Below are 21520 nucleotides of genomic sequence, written 5' to 3'. Positions count from 1 at the left end.
GTCGAAGTACGGAATTTTACAAGCGCTCTTACATAGCAACGGGGCGTTCAAATAATAAATCTGCACAAAGCGAAATGCGGGCCAAATAAACTAAAAAACATTTCAACATCATTTGACGTAGTGTGCAATTGCAAGCATCATGCGATACCTAAAATAACCTGTAGTAACCGTGAGCACAACTGCCACAAACTGCTGCGATGCCATGCCAATGGCAGTGTGTGTGCTATAAGAGTGCTAGGTAACGAGAACAACAAAAAAGCATCAAAGAGTATAAAAGGAGACACAGCCTGGCTGCAGTGAAACTGAAAGTACGGCGGCTGGCCGTGAATAATTAGAGAAGCTGTGGGAGGGAGGCTGGGCTGCCTTTGATGTGGTAATGCGAGGCAGGCAGGCAGGCGGCTGGTGGCATTGTGCACGCGCTTTTTAGGGCTTGCGCTTGCGCAATGACCTAAAAAGCAAATGCACTGCATGGAATCGCCAGTAGAATCGCCAGTGTTGTTAAACTCTGAATAAGCCATTATAGAGCTTCGCCAGCTATGCGCATGCGCATCAGCAGGCGAGCCCTAAAAAAGGGTGTAGAAATTCAATTTAAGAGAAAACTGAGCAGAGCTCAGTGGAGACTCTTAGCACAACGTGCGGTAGGAAATCTGAGGCTCTGAGGCTCTCTCCTGAGGGTTTTATGGGGTGAGGCTAATCTGATTGGTTGTTGCAAAGTTTTGGTCTCTTTTACAAAAAGAGGGAGATAGGCTACAAAAGGAGATGAAGCCTAGGCCTTACTTTCTCTTTTGTTCATATTGCTATGGTATTTTCTATTTACAGAGGCTCCCAGGCTGATGACGGGGAATGATACAAAGCATGGGAATCTATGAAAGTTCCAATACTGGGGCAAATATTGCTGAGTCATGTTTGGTGTTGAAGCAGCAAAGGCAGACATTGTGCGTGTTAGCTATCGACATCGGCTAGTTATAGTCATGACAGCATACGTTTTGGGAGGTTGCACTGTCTGCATACCTAAGAAAATTTATAGGGACAATCTCTGTCATTATGGGGCAGGATTCAAGATCTGTGTGGGCAGGTGCAGAAAGAAAGGAACAGATGCCAGTGTGCAGAGGTGGAGTGCATATAGTTGCTCCAACGTCATGTCTGGGGTGGGATAGACTAGATGCACAGCCACATGAGGCCAAGGGAATTACTATGAAAGTTTCCAGTCCCGTTGCAGCTCTTAGGAAAAATCACAAGATGAGGAATCTGTGATTAGAAGTTTTCGATCAGAAAAGGTTGGTTGGAATGAGCTGGAGGAGAAAGAAGAGGGAAGTCTGATCCCTTGGCCCACACAGATAGTACTTTGGGTAATTGCACGATTGTGCTCGAAGCCTGTAGAATGCAAGACTCTTCCCCTTTCACCCTTACAGTGGGGGACCCAGGTTACAACTCTTAGCAGCAAGTGGTCAACTCAGTTTTTTTTATAGCGTGGACAACTTAGAGAATACTGTAGGAGATTTGCCTTGCCCATTGTTTTACCAGTAACCTTTTCATACTGAATGCAATGCGATATGTCAATAGTACTGTAGTCCACTAAGATGTGGAGCACTAAAATTGCAGGACTCTGAACTCATAACTAGAACTGTTCACTATAAACCTGCGTTACTGCTGGTCAGCAAGTACTACAGAAACGGGTACCCGAGGTGCACCAAACAGTTTCCAACTTCTATTGCAAGCTAGTGGTACCTTACACGGACCTAATTCGTGAGACATCTTCCTAACACAATCTATTTTCAAGTTGCTAAATGTGCTAGCACTCTTTCATCCAAAAAAGGCAACCTCGTAAAACCTGTAAACAGGGATTTAACATTTGGCTTTTATTATAAACTGCCTGACCTATACTTCAGCCCTGCAAAATGACAGCAGCTAATATCCTTACTGTCAGTCAGTGGTGGAACATCACATAAGAATACTTACCTATACACTAAAGCGAGTATATTCAGCATGGTGGCAACATCAGGATGGTCGTGCCCAGATGTCTTTTCAAGATCTTCAAGTGCTTGCTTGCAGAGGGGCACTGCAACTTCATATCTTCCTTGGGAGGCATACTGAATAACGAGATTATGAAGGGTCCTCAGTCTGGCTGGAATTTCATAACCGCCTTGCTGGGCCGCAGCTGCTGCACTGCTGTGTTGCTGTGGCACTGTAAAGTGGACATTTGTACATTAAGGAATGCTAAAAATAAACATACTCAATAAAATGTGAGTTAAAGAGGGAGTGGATATAAGAGGATTGCTAACACTGTAGAATCAAATGAAAGGGAATACACAATCAATAACCGTTATAAAACATTTTACTATATACATATTCCACAGTCACCAGTTAGAAATCCATATACTCACACATCAGTTACAAAAACAGTTATTTTCCAACATTGTTTACACTAAACAAGAAGTGAAGATCAGAGATGCTATTCACTTTCATACAATGTATTTGTATTTAAATTACAGAATCAGTATGGTACACATGGCCACCAAGACGGTATGTTGCCTACCAGGGATTCCCATGCCTAACCATCCTCCTTCCTGTATCAAATTATGAAGTAGCTTGCCTTTGTCCTATCTGTGGAAAAATTGAAGGCCTGGGACAAATAGGCAGTCACAATGCACTTTGTATGCACTATTTTCAGTACCATGTATGCAGTCATTTTCTGATTCCAAGTCTATGTGGATTGCTTACCCTGTTATAATGTTATTACCTGAGAATAGTGGGGTTGGCGGTCTTGGGTGGGATAGACAAAGGACTTTAATGGAGGGTCTGATCTGACTGAGGGTGGACTCAACAGCAGGAAGGAGGCATGAGAGATGGGAGGGAAAGATCCAATGTCTGAGGAACCGTGGTAGGAAAGAACCTTCCGCCACTGTTCTGCCCACATACACTTCAGCAGCATGAATGCTTTAGGTGAAACAAGAATGTACTTCTCGCATGTTTGGAGGCACACTAGAGGAAAAGACAGGCAGGTAGTTCAAGAGTTGCTACCCTTGTGTCAGCTATTTCCCACTGACATTCTGATCCATGTTGCGGATTGACCCTGGTAACCACTAGTTTGCGGATTTTCAACATCAGAAGATGCAGTCAGTCCTCATCAAATGGGGAAGCTGAAGGCCCCGTTTCCCCTCCTGTCCTCCCTGCAATTTTGGACAACCAAGGTTTTGGGTGCAGAGGGAGTGTTGTTGAATGTTGTGGGTAGGAATATCTTATGGATTTATTTGGCTCTCATGGCAACCAGGTCCAAGATTTACTTGCGTAGTAGGGCTTGGTTCAATGGAGGATGGGCGGCTGGGATGGGTGATGGCTTGTTTAGTTGATGGGCTCTGCGGGATTGGGTTCTGACCAAGATGGCAAAATAAGAAATAAACGGTAAGACCTACTGAGTGAGGTTTATGCAATGCCACCACCTTTAGCATTGTTAGCTAAACTCTTCATCAGCAAACTTATCTGCATTTCAGATCATATAGCCAGGCAAAAGGCATTCACCAAATCCAGTGGCCTGGTATAGCATGCTGCATGATCAGTCTTCCACTTTAATCAAACGATCAGCTTTGTGAATGGCATAAGGTTGATTCCCGCCCTAAAGGTCTATTAAGGATCTTGTGCAACTTTCCACTGCCCCTAATAACCACAACCGAAGCCAAACAACAGACTCAAAATAATAGAGGACACTGGTTTAGGAAAACTAGACTAAAAAGGTGGGTGGAGAGAGTGGTAATGTCCAGTACAACAGGTTCTCATCGGAGAGCACACTTAATGGAAAAATGTCATTATGCACCATCAAGACTAGACACACCACTGTTTCCAGACACATCCTCAATTGGGTATCCTAAAATAGCATATTGGACAACGCTTTCACCCACATTGCATAACTTGCCAGCTTAGCCACGATGGTGGCAAAGCAAAGCCAAACAAATAGCACTGTCATTAACCACAGTAACTTACACCTTAGAGCCATTCCGATTAATCTAGCATATACACACTAATCCCTTCTGTGCATAATAGAATATCAATACATACCAAGACTGCACAAAAACAGACTAACCAAGCAAAGGACAACCAAATACCCAATGCATAAAAAAGCAAAAATGCTTTGGCATATCCACACTTACACAGAAGAAACTACAATAATCTTTTAAGATTGAACGTTATTTACCTTAGTGCCAACCTACACAAAACACCTACGATCTAAACATTCTCAAAACCGTACAAATAACCTGAAAAAACAATAATAGAAAAAATAAACTACCAACTTATCATTCTGAGAAGTATTCCTCATACTTGTGCATTAAACAGGTTGCCAAACGTAGCACCAGGAAGTCCCATATTAATGAGCTTTCTTCCACTATAATAAAACAGTGCTAGACAAAATAAATGATGTCCTCAAGTTCTACTTCTGAGTAGTCCTGAACCATAACCTTGTCAGGTTCTCGCAACATTTTTTCACCTACGACCACAAAACGAGGTCAACCTTCCTTTTGACTCCTGGTCAGATATGGTGATATGCGCACAAAACAAAATGATTGCAGTCTGATTTCCTGACGCGGAGGGAAGCTGTTTTTTACAACTCGCACTGCAAACCGATCCATGTCCTGTCACGGGATGCTGTCCTGTCTAGTTTCTCATTGCTGGGAAGTTTCTGTGTCACATGCAGCATACTCACTTCCAGGGCCTTGGTCATCTTCATCGTTCGGGAAAAGGTCATCAAGAGTTTCTTTGTTGGAGTCATTGTCTTTGTCATCCTTCAGTAAGAGAAATAAAAGACATCAGATTCTGCAGAGCTGCACAATTTAAGAATCCTCTAATTGGTAAGGTCAAACAAGACAATGGGAAGATTTACAGAAGTAGCCCGGAAACACATCGGACTTAATCGCCTGCTCTTTCGTTTTTAAAAGAAACATTACCAGGATGCGACTTATAGCATGTGCCATAGGAATTTAATGGGAAGACTCAAGCTGGCAACTGTTGATTCTGAGTGGGTTCTACGACTTGTCTCCAGCTGAGAAAATTATTTCCCAAATACGGAGGGAAATATGAATGTTAACAGATTAAATAATAACATCTATAGTTTCATACTGATGGTACTATTTTGTGATTTAATGTAAAGATATTGTGAAGGAATAGGGGATGAATCACAAAGGCGTGGAGTACTACTTTCATATTCATACATTCCTTTGTGACTCGGCCCATAGTTTCAAAGATCTGATCCTTGAACTGGGATCTTTTCCAGCACTAGAAAGATACAAATGCCTGGATTTCGAGCATTCAGAGGAATTCGGATGCCTGCACAAACTGGGGCTTGTGCAAGGACTGGAATTCAGCGTTTTGTAGTAAGCAATGGAATGTACCTATATAATTTACTCCTGTTAAATTTTATTGGGTCCAATCTGTCAACATTTAAAAGGAAAATTTACAGAAAATATACCCACATATGGAAACCCTTGCAGTTAGTACTTCTTCATGCATGTAATTCCTTCTTTTTTCTCTGGAAAACTCAAACACAGGGGCATACACACTATCTGGTAAATACCTCACCAGGAAAATCAATGCAGGGTGGTGCTGTAAATATCCCCCAATCATCCATTTCACCATGCCCCAAAGTTTTGGTAAACTCAGAATCAGAGAATAAGACTTCTGGTTAGACCTTCTCATGGAGACTAGTACCAGAAGGCAGGGTGGAAGGGTATGCAGGGAAATATCAAAATTGATAAACTAAGAATTAATGGAGCACTGGCTCGTACTTTGTGTCCTTATCTGCTAGGATTCAGCTCCTATACGTGATGACACATGCAATGCAAATATATAATGTCATTACATCATATTCACATCATTTTTTAGCATGTTCTAATAGACACAGTAAGTGGACCAATCGCTTGACATTAGTCAATTTAATTCAATTCAAAAGACCTTTATTCGAATTTAATAAAATTCATAAAAGTACACAATAAAAACATTCATTTGTACATTAACCCCTTGCATGCTGATGACGGAGCGGTTCCGTCATCAGCTATGGGTGAGCTGTGCTGATGACGGAACCGTTCCGTCATGACTCCGCCCGCGCAAGGCGGAGTCAGCATGGGCGGGGAATTCCCGCCGCACGCAAGGGGTTAAAAACAGATATGGAATAATACATTTAAAAACTCAAGCATTTCTCATGGGGAAAGTAAGCAATTTAAAAAGGGCTTTCCATGGTTTTACGTGCACATGTAATAATTCTCAAGAAAGTGCTAGTGCGGAAAATTAATTCATCTGTATCCAGGGACAATAACATTGCATAAGATTCCCCTAATGAAAGGGGTCTGTGTTTTCTAAAATACGGAGTTAAAAACCAGTTGATATATTTTAAATAAAATTTACAGAAGAATAGAAAATGCAAATCATTCTGTTTACTAATGCCATCACATGGGCATGGATTATAATCATTTGCATGGTGGTAGCCCAAGAGAAATCCCAATAAAGTTTTTATAGAGCCTGCCCTTAATCGGAACAGTAATGATCTTTCCCAATTCGTCATCGGTAAAGTGAGGTATTGTGCAAGATTATTCCTACTTAATTCATTTTTCTGATAAAGCACAACAGTTGATTTGACAGTTTCTTTTTCCATTCGTTATGAACTATTAAGTGCATACAGTGGTTGTTTGACCTCAATTTTGTCAATCGCTTCAATGTTATTAGGATCGGAGAAAAGATGTTCCCTGTTTACATCGCTCAATGCTTTTGAAACCTCAGCGAGCCCGGGGATTAACATGCCATGATCACATTTAAGGCAGTCTTTTATTATATTTTGTGTTAAAATTGCAGAGTCATTTCTCCAGATCCTTAACCAAAAAAGAACAGGTCTAGATCTGATAAAGTCACATACATAGGAGAGGTTAAGTTCCTCTTGACAAATCCATTCTGTAGAGGAGATTGGGGCACCCAGGATTTTCCTACAAAATCGCGCTTCTTCACGCTGGATCCCAGGACTTTTTCCTGCTCCCCAGACCTCAGCCCCGTATGCGACTACTGGTAAACACTGTAGCTTAAAAATTTTTTAAATAGCTCTAGTGGCACCTATTTTCTTAGGTCGGGACAAACTCAGGATAGAATTGTTGGCTTTCGAGAACTTGCTCATGGCGTGGGCCTCTTTGATTGCTAAAACCACCTCATGCAGTTCTATTTTTAAGCCGTGGAGCTGGCCCTCTGGTGAGCCGGATATATCTTCGGTTGGGGCAGCGTATATTTTAGAGAAGTGGGCCTCCCATGAGTTACTAGTTATGTTACAGCTAACTGGGGTAAGTTGTTTGCCCATTTTTTTGGTTTTTTTCACTGCTGACCAGAAAAGACCACTATTTTTCAAATTGGCACTCCGAGCTAATGACTCCCATTGTTCTGTTAATAATGTGGCCTTCCTTTCGGCTATTTTTAGTTTATAAAATTTTCTAGCAATCTGGACCTCAGCTAAACATCTTGGTTTAGCATTTAATGCCCTACGAAGCTCCCTATTTGCTAGTGAGCAGGCGGAATCAAACCACCTAGGTTCTTTCAGCACCTTAGGTAACGGGACTGACAAAGAGGTTTTTATTGCTGTACACAGTTTTTCGAAATCTTAGATTATCCTGTGACAGTCCCCGTCCATATTTAGGCAGGAGGTGAGCAGATTACGGTGTGCTCTGGTTACGTTTTCTAGCACAGCCCCACTATCGACTCCCCTCCATTTAAGGCGCAAACCATCCCCTGTTGGTGTAATGTCTCTTGCCCCATTTATTTTTTCATAGACCTTATTACATCCTAGTTTTAACATCACATTGAGGGGATTATGGTCACCGAACGAGGTTTCTATCACAATAGATTTTAACACACAATCTAATAATCAGGGTGACATAAAAATAAAATCAATTGTGGATGAACAGTCCCGCCCTCTGAACGTGGGGGCGTGGGATTCACTGGAGGTATGACATATATCAATGACATTACATAAGTTATACTCAGTTAGGATATTTGCTAATTCAATACCTCTGCGTTCCACCAAATCTAGGTGATTCCTCCCCTCGGTGCCATATTTGCTAACAATTTTTGCATTAAAGTCCCCTCCAATAAGGAACAATGTTTCCTCCTCAATCGCCAAGCTAGTTTCAAGGTTTCGTAAAGTCTTAGAAAGTGCTTCAAAGTTCTTATTAGGAACAAAAGAAAAGTCATTGTTATAAAAATTTATTAAATAAATCCGGGTCTTTCGCTTATACTCTAAAATCTGGATATTCGGGTGCCCTCTAGAAAGATCTGTAATTGTGCCACCGGCTAGTGTCTTGATACCAATAAACAAGCCTCCCACTGCATGTCCGAAATCTGGTTTTGGTGCTGTCACACTGAAACATTGATACCCTTCTATATATAGGTTCTCCACTGCCCAAGTCTCTTGGAACATAATAATATCTTTGCCATCCAATATCTTAATCCATTCAGGGTTTGTTAGTCTTGTCTCTAGTCCTGCAACATTCCAGCTGAGAATAGATAAGTCACAGTGTTCAATATGTTTGACAGATTTTCTTATGGCATTATTGGATATGCTCTGCATGGGGATAGATGAAGTGGGGAGTACTGTCTCTTCTGTGATTAACGATGTTATTGCATGACTTTGTGCAGATATTTCCTGGGTGACAATGACTGACACCGAGGAGGAAAGTTCCTCGATATCGGCGCTTAGGTCTCGCCGTTCGTCACTGTTTCCCTTTATCCTAAGTCAATCCTGTTCATCTAGATTTGAGAAAGCATACTCAAATCGATTATAAGTTGGTATGTTATATATAGGCCTCAACTCATTATACCCGGAGTTGGAATTTACATTAGAACTAAAGTGTGGCCTCTCACTATAGTTGTACCGGGGCATGAACGGAGGATGTGGATAAGTCATCGGGTATCCCGTAGATTTTGTTTGATAACACTGGGCTTGAATGTTCATGGGATTGAAATCTTGGTTTAGTTGGTGTGATGGATAGAAATTCCTGATTCCACGATTTCGATCCTGAGAATGTACAGCTGGTTTGGGCATAGACTCGGATGCTGGGGCTAGAGGTCTATAGAAATAACCCAAGGGGAGCAGGGTCGTGTTAAATTCCCAAGGTGAGGGTAGTGGTGCATTAGCAAGGGTTTTTTGGGCCCATTGTGGGGACCTAAAATTGATAACAACACAGTCTCCCTCAAACTTCTTTCTCAATGGGCCTACCCACCCCACTCTTTGTGTTTGGATAATCTCCCTTGCTCCTTCCATTGGGAAATTGCAGTTAGTAGTTAGCCAGTGGAGGATCCTATTATTGAGGGTTGTATGGCTTTCTTCTTGTTCATTCTTTAATTTAGGAACATTTACCAGAATCAGCACATACGCCCCACATTCAGGAGGGAGGTTGATGCGAGAAGACATCTTCTTTCTAGGGTTCAGTGAATTCGTTTCAGATTCAGTTGAGGGGCAGTTTTGGGGATTGATCTTTGAATGGTGAGTTGGGGCCCTTACACTTATCGATGTTAGGGGCCATCCTCACCACGCTTGCTGTATTAGTTAAGTTATGGCTTGAATTAGGAGCCTGTTTTTTGGGGGGAGGTTGGTTATTACTGGTGCTAGGTGTAGGGACAGATGGGGTGGATTTGTTATGGACCATTGTTTTTGGGTTAGTATTGGTGTTTGTATTGGGGCCGCTGGTTTTGGCCTTAGAAGGGCCAGATGTCCCGTTTTCAGCTTTATTACTAGGGATCTGCCCTATACCTAATTTTGATACTCGATCATCCAACACTTTCAGCTTTTTGTCCAAATTTAAAATTTGTTGGTGAATTGGGCCTAAAAGTGTGGACAGTAGTGTCTCCATCTTCCCCCAAAATGCCTCATTCCCTGGTACTAGAGTAGTTTCTATGGATGGAGTTTTGACAGCCATGTTTTCGTTTTCCCCCCTAATCTTTTCCTGTTCTACGGAGACATGGGCTCTCCGATTGCGCTTGCGTCCTCCTTTATTTCTATGTGTTTTTAATGGGGACTCAGTATTTAGATACTTCGTTTTCCTCTTGGCTTTTTGGCCCCTGGTTCGTATTGGAGTACTGTCGCTTTTATCTACCTCAGTAATTGATATATCAATGTCCGACTGAGATTCAGTATCATTTATGCAAGGCTGGTCATCAACCAATAGTGCACAAGAGTCTTGGGTAATATTTGTGTCAGCTCTGGGCAGAGTAGGAGTAGAAGATAATCTGCTGCCAGGGGTGCGTTGTGACACTGATACGCTGTCCGAGATTATGCAGTTCTCATTTTGCTCTGTCCCTGGGAGTCCTGCATAGGAAGCAGCGAGTAATGAGTCCATAGAGTTACCATGATGCAATAGGAGGGGAGGCAAGGTGGATGGGAGAGAAAAGCATCTTTCTGTATTTTGAATGGCATTTGCGACAACATCAATAGTTTTTTGGAGCATTTTATCAATTGCAGTCAATGTTGGTCGCGGAGTGGTAGTGACCAGAGGGTTTGCTGATTTAAGAGAGTTTTTTGACCTAGTTACAGGTGCGAATTTTTTCCCCATAGTTCAGGCGGATTTAAACCAAAATGTAAATGGCTTTATCACTGACCTTACGTGTGGTCCACAGAGGTGGTGTAGGGCAACCAAAAGGGGGGTGGCCCGGCCCAGCCCAGCCTTCTTCGGCCTCTGACGGCCTAAGACGGCCCACCCTTTGCCCGGGCTTAGCCCGGCGACGCTCCCGCGAAGCGGGGGAAGTGGCTGATGATATAGCGCCTCCTGGTGCGTTTCTGGCCGCTTAGCACGCTGGGACCTGTAGTCTTTGTGTCCCCCGGTGTCAGCTGCCCTCCCCCGCACAGCGGCCGCAGAAGGTCTGAGATGGCTTGCGGCAGCGGGGGGAGAGCTAGGAGGCAACAGCAGGTATCGGTCGAGCTGAGGGCAAGGGGCAGATTCTCCGAACCCCTACGCAAAGGTGAGCCTTTCCTGCAGCTCAACAGCGTTTGTGCGTAGATTCCCCTTCGGGTTGCATTGCACTTCTAGTCATCTGACACAGAGGCAATCTTGCAAAATAGTTGCTTAATTGACTGCATTATTTGTATGTACAAATACATCTACTACAGAGAAATGCCTATAAATTTGAGGTCACCGGTTCGAATTCTAGCAGAAAGACTATGACCCACAGTAGTCTGAGACTAATGAAATGACTGACATTACTTTGGGTAAAGGTATTATGTGAAATCAGTGCCTAGAGTCAATTCACTTCGAAGATCATGCTTTACATGTGAATTAATTACTTTCTTCAATTTAGGTAAAAATAACTTTTTGTGGCAGACTATCAACTGAATTTTGGGATCACACATGGGTTCGATTATTCAGTTACTAGTTGACGCTAACTGTAAACTTACTGGAACCAAGGCTCAGGGATAAACATAGCTTCATCACTTATCAGTTACTTGCACACATGTCAGTATGCCAATCTGCCCAACTTTTGAGCATTTTGCTCCAGGGTAGAAAGAACCTATTTCCAAGTGCTATGTGTAGCTCTCCATTTCTAATCTTTGTTCTCAATAGTCTCTGACAGCTTCATGCAAGAATTTGAGAAAGTGGCAAAATCAGCTTGTATTGGGCTGGTCCGTGCTGACAGCCCATTTGTTATTTCTTAGATGAGTACCTCTCAAACCCATTCTAAAGCTATGAGATGATCACAAATCCTTGTTTACCTGTTTGGCAATATACCTTATCTACAACATTCACTATGAAATGTGTGAGAGCAACTCGCCTGTCTTTACCTACAGCTGCTGGAATCACTGTTAATACACAATATCTTTTTTTATCTAAAATACTTCATTTAGAGAGCCTTTTTAGAAAGACGAAGGGCCTGTGAAACACGTGGTCGCACACATTAAGATGGCACCTGAAAACAGTACACACTAGTACACTTGCTGTCAACTATCAAAAGAAGACCTTCATAACTGTGGCATTCACGGACCTTTGGTGACAGAAAAGAACTGCAGGCCCCGTTTTTAGGTTTCGTCTCGTCGGAAGCTGCGCACTGCGCAGCTTTTCGGCGCAGGCGAAATCTAATGTTAGAAACAGTGTGGCCTCAGCTCCGCCTCTGTCTTCCATTGGCTAGCTCCATAAATGGAGGCTAGCCATTGGAAGAGAGGGGTCTGTCATTCTGCGAGGCGACTCGTGGGCGTTCCGTAGAATTTTTCCCTTTTGCCTACGTCAGTGCGGCGGTGGGCGGGGTTTATTTTTTCGCTCGTCGAGGTTTCATTTGGTCATTCCGCGGCCGACTGCCGCCGGAGGAAGTCCAGGTGAGTGCCTTTCTTGCCGTTCCCTCCCCCCTCCCGCTGTCCGTGCCTTTCCCGCCCCCTCCCGCTGTCCGTTCCTTTCGCTGTCTGTGCCTTTCCCACCCCCCCTCCCGCTGTTCGTGCCTTTCCCGCCCCCCTCCCGCTGTCCGTGCCTAACTCCGTACTCCAAACCCGGCTCCATGGTCCTCAACATCGTTGCATGTCCGTATTCTCCCTCTAAACCTTTGATTGTTTTATGGGTGTTCTACCAACCTCATGGCATAGTTAAAGGTCTGTGTGTTTTCTGGTACCCCATCCCTTGACTTTGATGCTTTTGATGCGAGCCCCAAGTAGTCTATTTCTGCTGCATGTTCACATTGATCACCTATCCGTTGCATTCTGTATATCTCGGTTTGTAACATGCACTTTAACTTCTCTCTGCTATCTTCTCTTGGGTCGACACTCCACTTTTTGTTATCTCTTCATGTTTACCTCATTTGCTTTCTATCCTGTAGCTATCCCCATTTAATTTCTTTGTGTGACTTCAATTCACTATTATGTTCCTTGTGTTTCACGGAGACATATTATTTGTCAGTTGATTTCCTTTCAAAACCAGCTTTTACCCTGAAAAAATGCTTATTTTGGCTATCATGGTAAATTCAAACGGGCTCTGAAGGATAAGTGCCAGGTTATTTTATAGCCATTAAGTAGCCAGCCCTTTATTTTGTCAGAATATCTATCTATCGATCTTTCTTTAGGTCTGACCTTAAGACAGCTTTGTGTTTTGCCAGCCTTATGTTTCCCCCCCAAAATATTACAATTCTACACACTTGCTTGGGTCTTATATTATCCCTCTTCACCAATTAGTCTGTTAAAGTTTCGTTCGTATGTTTCTTTCACCCACCACAACACACACAGCACGGGGCAGTGGGTCCGCCAACTTTATTAATTTGCTGTCTGACATTGTGATAGAAGGCATTTTATTTGGTCATTTGCACAGCCGGCTGAAAAAGTGCTCTGAGGTTTTGTGCATAGGTTCCAAGGCTACATTGTTAATTTTGTGTATATATATTTTTTGTTTTTGTATATTGCTTATGTTTACACAAAAATTAAATTGTAAAAGCTTCTGATGGCAGACATATTGGCCTTGGCAGTAGTTAGTATAGCTAGGGAATCCCACAGCAGAGCACTTTAAATTTGAAAGGATATGTTGCCCCAGTTGGTTCATCTGTATTTTAATATAGAAACAAGCATTTAGAAAGAAATAGGTCTTGCAACTGCTGTTCTTGCTTCCCTGCCCCCTCGCTGTGCTTGCTTCCCTGCCCACTCGCTGTGCTTGCTTTCCTGCCCCCTCGCTGTGCTTGCTTCCCTGCCCCCCTCACTGTGCTTGCTTCCCTGCCCCCTCGTTGTACTTGCTTCCCTGCCCCCTCGCTGTGCTTGCTTCGCTGCCCCCTTGCTGTGCTTGCTTCCCTGCCCCCTCGCTGTGCTTGCTCTCCTGAGTCTGTGTGTGTGGCTTTGGGTGGGTGTTTGTGGCTTTGGGTGGGTGGGTGTGGCTTTGGGTGGCTGTGTGTGGCTTTGGGTGGCTGTGTGTGGCTTTGGGTGTGTGTGTGTGTGTGGCTCTGGGTGGGTGTGTGTGGCTCTGGGTGGGTGTGTGTGGCTCTGGGTGGGTGTGTGTGGCTCTGGGTGGGTGTGTGTGGCTCTGGGTGGGTGTGTGTGGCTCTGGGTGGGTGTGTGTGGCTCTGGGTTGGTTGCGTGGCTCTCTCTGCGTGTGGCTCGCTCTGTGTGTCTGTGTGGGTCTGTGTGTGTGTGTGTGTGTGTGTGTCTGCGTGTTTTTGTGTGGCATTTGCCAGAGATGAAACTATTGGCATTGTAAATGACAATGCCATCATATTTATCTTTTATGTTATGTTATGTTATTCAAACTTATACTGAGCGCAGCTGCCCCAGCAAAGGGGTGTCCTGGCGCTTAACAAGGTACACAAAACACAACATAGATAAAACCAGAAAGAGGGAACAGCAGGATGCAAAAGATCAGGGCTAGACGAATAAGATGGTTTTAATGGCACATCTAAATTGCAGCAGGTCTTCCAGAGCCCGAATGTGAAGGGGAAGAGAATTCCACCATTTCGCCGCTAACACCCGAAAGGAGCGGCCACCGGCTCTACTCAACCTGAAGCGCGGAACAGCTGCGAGGTTTTGGCCCAGAGATCTGAGGGTTCGTGATGGTACATATGGTACCACCAAATTCTCCAAAATTTGGGGGGCTGAACCCTTGAGAATTTTAAAGGCAAGGCATAAAACCTTGAATTTGATCCTCTGGTTCACAGGGAGCCAGTGAAGAGAGCGCAGCGTATTAGAAACCGAGAACTGCCTTGGCAGACCTATCACCACTCTGGCTGCAGCATTTTGAACTCGCTGCAGCCGGGTGAGCTCCGACTGATTAATATCCGCCAAGAGCGAGCTAGCGTAATCCAGCCGGGACAACACTGACCATTGAACCACTAGTTGCCTGGTGGGTGCGTCGAAGAATTTCATGATAGGTCTTAAACCTCTAATAAAATCTGTTTTCAAAACCAACACATAAATACAAATTTTTTCATTTACAATGCTAATAGCTCAAACTTTTCAAAAGGCGAAACCATTGCATTGTAAATGCTTGTTAAAATTTGAGTTCAACCACAAATCTGCTGCAACACACAATGGAAAGTAATATTACAAAAATTAAATATGAGGGAGTACGATTGCCCTGCTATGTGGTGAACTAAGGTGTACTTTAAAAACACTTCGGAGAGACAATTGATGATTTATGAAGCATGTTTCTAAATTAATAGAGATCACAGTACACAAGTATTTAGTAAATGCAGCAGTAAGTGGCACTGAATTTGACGGGAGAAGTTTAATAAAGTAGTTAATTTTTTTGATTACCAGAGCAAGGTCTAAATCTGTTGATTCCAAAGGCAACATGGCCTCGATGTTCTTTAAAGCAAAGAGAACAGCCTTAATGTAAAAAAAAAAATCAGTAAAAGTGAAGATGGACATTCTGTGGATGATAGGTAGGGGCCAGAATAAGTACATGAGGGACACTGATTAATGGCCACGTTTATTAACGTTTATGATGACTACTCCCTAGTCATCAATGTTAGGTCATGAGAATGTTTTGCGCCTAGAAAAAGATTGTACTTAACTAGAAGTTCTGACATAATGAATGATTCTTCTCGAGTAGCATACACAGCAACCTTTACTGCCTTTCCACACTTACAAAATTTGGCAGAGAAAGGAATTGAGGCTTATGAAAATAAAGAAAACTGAGTCAAGTGGGAAGTTAAGACTTAAACCAAGATTTCAATTTTTTGGAATATGCAATGAGTCTCCTGGACAAGACTAGATTTATAGCCACATTATTAGAAAATCTTGATTCATATCTTTCCTTATGCAATTCCTCTATCAGTGCAAGACTGTGGCCTTGTAATACTGAAAAGTGCCCCTCCGGTTAAGGATTAGAGCTCCCTTTACCGTTTGCTCCATAGGATTTGCAATGTCATTCCATGCCTATTTAGATCTCCTACCACGTTCATTCAACTTCCAGACGCCATAACTAGGGCTCTTCCCTGTACATCTCGAGTCAGTAACATGTGCATCACATTTCTAGATTATAAAGGTCACTTTGCTCTGGCACAAATTTGTGTATTAAACCTGTACCCGACTCTGTCACTCTTGTTCTTTCGTTTGTTATGTACTGAGCAGGTGGATGCTTAAGAATGTTTCACATATCTTATGTTATCATATTTCTGAAGCGCATGGTTACTCCAAAACCGGAGTGCCCCGCGCTAGGAGGTCATACTACTATGGTTACTTACAAAGATAGGGGTGTATTTAAAACAGCATGTTTTGAGGTTTTCCCAGAAAATCCATTCCGAACTTTCCTGTCCTTGACCCGAAGGGAGGGGATTCCACAATTTGAGGCCAGCAGGCTGAAAGAACAGCCTCCCAACCAGGCTCTTTTCACTCTCGGCACTGCCGCTAATCTGGCCTCAGAGGATTGGAGACATTAATTTGGGCGATCAGGCTGGATCAGGGTGTGCAGGTAGTGTGGTCCTTTGCCACTTAAAATTGTGTGGCAAAAGCATAGGGTTTTGAATACTACTCTGTTTATTACTGGGAGCTAGCTCAGTTTTTTGAGTGCTGATCCTATAGAAGAGCGCCTGGCACTTGGGAATAATCAGGAGCAGCCGAGCTGCTGCATTTTGCACTCTTTGCATTATCTTTAGTCACCCTTGAGTGACACCCAGATAGAGAACATTATAGTAGTAAAGTCTGAAGGTCAAGAGAGCTAGAATTACAGTTTTCCTGGCAGCTGTAGGGAGGAGGTCAAAGATCTTGCGTAGCATTTTCAAAATCCCGAAGCATTCCCTACTAGCTTGGACATCTGGTGGTCAAACTTCAAATTACTGTCAAACCATATTCCCAGGTTCTTTATTTTTGGTTTGGTCACGGGAACTGTGCCTAGGACCTCCATCCACCATGCTGTAGATCAGATAGAGGGCTGCTTTCCTACTATTGATACCTCAATTTTCTCAGTATTCAATCTCAGGCAGCTCTGGTCCATCCAGTCCGACCAGGCTCACCAGACAGGAGCGAAAATCAGCCATGGGGGTTCTCACTGTCCTAAGTTGGGTGTCATCAGCGTATGACGCTGTTTTTACGCCATGGCTCTCAACCACATCAGCCTGGGGTCTCATATACAAGTTGAAAAGGGTTGGGCTCAACGTGGAGCACTGTGGGACTTCCTGCTGGAGTGTGACCACCTCTGAGGAACATGTCTGTTGAACCACCTGATAGATGCTGTTCTGAAGGAAGCTGGCCAGACATTTTAAAGTAAGGCCTGTGACTCCATATGACCACATCCGTTTAACCAGAAGGTTTTACCTTCGTCCGCTATGAGTCTCAGACGCGAGGAGGAGTACAGATTCTGTGCTAAACTGGGGGCGAAAATCTGATTGGGTTTCATGTAGCAGATTCTCAGCCGTAATATAGTTAATCAGTTGTTGATTTACATGTTTCGCCACCACCTTCAAGATGAATGGAAGCAGGGAGAATGGTCGAAAATTTTCGTCGTTTGCATTTAGATTCGGTTTTTTAAGCAAAGGCATTTCCATTTCTGCGGGAGTTGGCCTGAGTTAAAAGATTGGTTGATCAGATCACATAAGCTGGCTATGATGGCCTCTAAGTCTCATTCTAGGATTGTACGAGGAGCTGGATCGAGTGAGTACTCCGATTTTATTTTCAGGGCTTGCATGCGCAGTTCTGATATTGTCAGTTTTTATCCTGGATAAACCATTTATGGGATGTGATGGTTCTAGCCAGATCATAGGATTAGAGCTCACTCTAGCTTCTAAGGGAAAAGATTAATAGATCTTAGAAATGTTGTTGGAGAAAAAATTAGCAATTTTCATAGCTCAGTGTTATAGGTTGTCAGAGCTCCCTATGGAGGTCTACCGGGCAAGCAGGAGTTACTAGGCCCCAAAAGTGGTGGTTGAGGTAATTTACTCCTGATGACCTGGTGTCCGGCATACTATAGGCTTTGAGAAACTGGGCCAAGTATCAATTCAGCACTTGACTCTCAGTGGCAGTGCCTATCGAGCAGACCAAGGTTTCTTGGGGAGGAGGTAGATGCAAGAAGTAAACAGGCTCACAACTCAAAGTATCTTCAGCAACCTAAATACATGAATGGCCATGCTTTTTTAAATGGAATATGCTACTTACCAGTATGCATCTGTTCTTGGCATAGAGGGCTGCAGAGTGGTACATTATGAATAGATCGCCATCTGGTGTTGGGCTCGGATGATTGCACTTTGTTTTTCTCTTGGAGAGTCTTTTGTATCTTGGTGACTCCTCCCTTAGTTGGTAGTGCGCATGGGCATCGGCTCCATCCTTAGATTGTTTTGCCATAGTAGGGTTAGATGGAGTAGTGTAGTAGAATACAGATAAGAATGCCCATGTAAGTGTATCTAAATAAGAATAATGTTGGAACAGACACAGGTTTCCGGGGAGGCTGGGAGGGCATGTACCACTCTGCAGCCCTCTATGCCAAGAACAGATGCATACTGGTAAGTAGCATATTCCGTTCGAGGCATATGGGCTGCAGATGGTACATTATGAATAGACTATACAGCAGTTCTCTCCCTAGCGGTGGTCGCCAGTGTCTGTTGCAACTGTCTGAAATAAAGTTTTTAATACTGCTTGTCCCACTCTAGCTTGTTGTGTTGTGTGCACATCTACACAATAGTGTTTTGTGAAGGTGTGTGGTGTAACCCAGGTAGCTGCTTTGCATATGTCATCTAGTGGGATGTTTCCCAAAAATGCCATAGATGCCCCTAGTTTACGTGTAGAGTGAGCTCTAGGAGGAACAGTTAATGTTCTTTGCTTTTAAGTAGCATATTTGAATGCATTTTACAATCCATCTGGCAATGCCCGCCTTAGAGATGGGATTGCCTTTGTGTGTTGGAGAAAACGCAACAAATAGCTGTTTTGTCTTTCTGAAAGTTTGTGTTCTTTCTATATAGTACAATATGGCCCTTCTAACATCTAATGTATGTAGGGCTCTTTCTGCTACTGTTTGTGGTTTTGGAAAGAAAACCGGTAATTCCACTGACTGATTGATGTGGAATGCTGAAATTACTTTTGGTAAGAATTTTGGGTTTGTTCTAAGAACCACCTTATTCTGGTGTAACTGCATAAATGGTTCTTGAATTGTAAAAGCCTGCAGTTCACTTACTCTTCTAAGTGACGTGATAGCTATGAGGAAGGCCACCTTCCATGTGAGGAATTGTATTTCACACCTATGCATAGGTTCAAAGGGTGGCCCCATCAGTCTGGTAAGTACTATGTTGAGATTCCAGACTGGGGACGGTGGTCTTCTTGGTGGAATGACTCTTTTGAGTCCTTCCATGAAAGCTTTAATTGCTGGTACTTTAAACAGGGAAAGATGTTGCCTGTTTTGTAGGTACGCCGCTATAGCTGCGAGATGAACTCTTATAGAGGTATATGCTAAGTTACATTGCTGTAAGTGTAGTAAATAGCAAATGATTTGTTTAGTGGATGCGTCCAGAGGGTTGATTTGCTTACTGTTACAGTGTATAGCAAACCTTTTCCATTTTGCTGCGTAGCATGCTCTGGTGGTAGGACGTCTTGCTTGTTTAATGATTTCCATACATTCTGGTGGTAGATCTAAATATCCAAACTCTATGACCTCAGGAGCCAGATCGCTAGGTTCAGTTGTTTGGGATCTGGGTGCATTATTTCTCCATGGTTCTGTGTAAGATGCATGGGTAATAATCTTAGCTTTTGATGTGGTACTTGTGAGAGTTGTAGCAGTGTGGTGAACCACGGCTGTCTTGCCCACGTGGGTGCCACTAGTATCATTGTCATTGAGTGTTGCTGCAGCTTCCGAACCAGTAACGGAATTAGTGGTAGAGGAGGGAACGCGTAAGCAAATTTGTTGGACCAATTTATCCATAGTGCGTTGCCCTGGGACCGTTGGTGTGGGTACCTGGATGCGAAGTTTTTGCATTTTGCGTTCTGATGATTGGCAAACAGATCTATCTCTGGTTGCCCCCATTTTTGGAAGAATGGCTGCAGTATTTGGTCGTGCAGCTCCCATTCGTGTACTTGTTCTGACTGTCTGCTTAGGATGTCTGCTATCTGATTTTGAACTCCTGGTAGGTGTTCTGCTAACAGATAGATCTTTTGAGGAATGGCCCATCTCCAAATGTCCTGTGCTAGTTTGGATAGTTAGAGAGAGTGTGTCCCCCCCTGTTTTTGAATATAATACATTGCAGTCATGTTGTCTGTTCTGATCAGGACTGCCTTGCCTGTTATTTGCATTTGGAAAGCTTTTAGTGCTAGAAACACTGCTAATAGTTCCAGGTAGCTGATGTGCAGTTTCTTTTGCTGCACACTCCACTTCCCCTGCACTGTGTATTTGTCCATATGCGCTCCCCATCCTGAGAGCGATGCGTCCGCTGTTATTATTACTTGTGGAATTGGCTCTAGGAACGACCGTCCCTTGGAAATGTTTTCTGTGTTCCACCACTTCAGAGAGCGATACGTCCGGTCGTTTACCAACACCAGATCTGTAATCTGACCTTGAGCCGGATTCCACTGTGTCGCTAGACACTCCTGTAGTGGACGCATTTGAAGTCTGGCATGTGGTATTAGCAGTATGCATGAGGACATCATGCCTAATAGTTGCATAAACACTCGTGCTGGTAGTGAGTGTTGTGGTTGAAATCGAATAGTTTCTTACCTGTCGGTGTAGTTTTGCAGCTTGATGATCTTTCTGGATTCACTATGCTGTGCATATTCCGCGGTCTTGTGGTTGGGTCCGGATTCGTAGTCTTTTCTCTCTTTTTTTTTTTTTTTTGTGGCCCAGGTGGGCGTCGGCGTCACCCTTCCTTGGGTGTATTTCCGGTGACGTCGGCATGCTTCCTGCGGAAGCTCCCATCCCTGGGCGCCATCTTCGGATTCTTTTTTTCGTGTTTCCTTCGTTTCCGAAGTGATGGCAATGTTCTATGTAGGTGATTTTTCCTTAACCGCCTTGTATGTAAAATCCATTTTATCTCTTCATCTTCTTCTTTTTTTTTTTTTCTTTGACCACCCCTTTTTCTCTCCAGCCTCATCTTTCTGGCGGAGGTGGGTGGGTTCGCTAGTGAATCCAGAAAGATCATCAAGCTGCAAAACTACACCGACAGGTAAGAAACTATTCGTTTTGCAGCGTGAATCTTTCTGGATTCACTATGCTGTGCATAGATTTTGTAGCGGTTTCTCATTTCCGTGGCGGCTGGGTGGAAGATGAGTTCTGGTGTCTGAATATGTGCTGGAGCACCTTTTGTCCGACTTGCGCTTCCTTGTTCATCTGCACATCCACGCAGTAGTGTTTTGTGAACGTGTGCACTGAAGCCCATGTTGCCGCCAGGCATATGTCTTGTATGGGCGTGTTAGCCAGGAAGGCTATTGTGGCCCCCTTCTTCCTAGTGGAGTGTGCACGCACTCCCTCGTCTAGTTCCTGTCCTGCCCTGTTGTGGCAGAGCTGAATCGTCTGTGCTATCCATCGTGCAATAGTGTTCTTCGTTACTGCTTTGCCCATGTAACTGTTGGCGAATGACACAAAGAACTGCTTCGTTTTTCTGTGCTCCTTTGTCCTTTCAATGTAATGCATGACCGCCC

At 43.6% G+C, this 21520-nt stretch overlaps 1 protein-coding gene across 6 annotated transcripts in view; it reads right to left on the bottom strand.

Annotated features, from left to right (window-relative positions):
- Positions 1 to 21520, bottom strand: part of KLC1 (kinesin light chain 1) — a 405752-nt gene that overhangs the window by 211379 nt on the left and 172853 nt on the right. For all 6 annotated transcript variants that reach the window (XM_086937867.1, XM_086937865.1, XM_086937866.1 and 3 more), the window contains exons 4-5: positions 4697 to 4775; positions 1960 to 2185 (exon numbers count right to left, since the gene is read on the bottom strand). In XM_086937867.1, the coding sequence (XP_086793993.1) occupies positions 1960 to 2185; positions 4697 to 4775 (305 nt within the window). The remainder of the gene's footprint in view (positions 1 to 1959; positions 2186 to 4696; positions 4776 to 21520) is intronic.

Source organism: Lissotriton vulgaris, chromosome 9, assembly GCF_964263255.1.
Source record: "Lissotriton vulgaris chromosome 9, aLisVul1.2, whole genome shotgun sequence".
Taxonomy (NCBI): Eukaryota; Metazoa; Chordata; class Amphibia; order Caudata; family Salamandridae; genus Lissotriton; species Lissotriton vulgaris.
The sequence above is the reverse complement of the archived record's forward strand: the minus strand, read 5'-3'. Positions and strand labels throughout refer to the sequence as shown.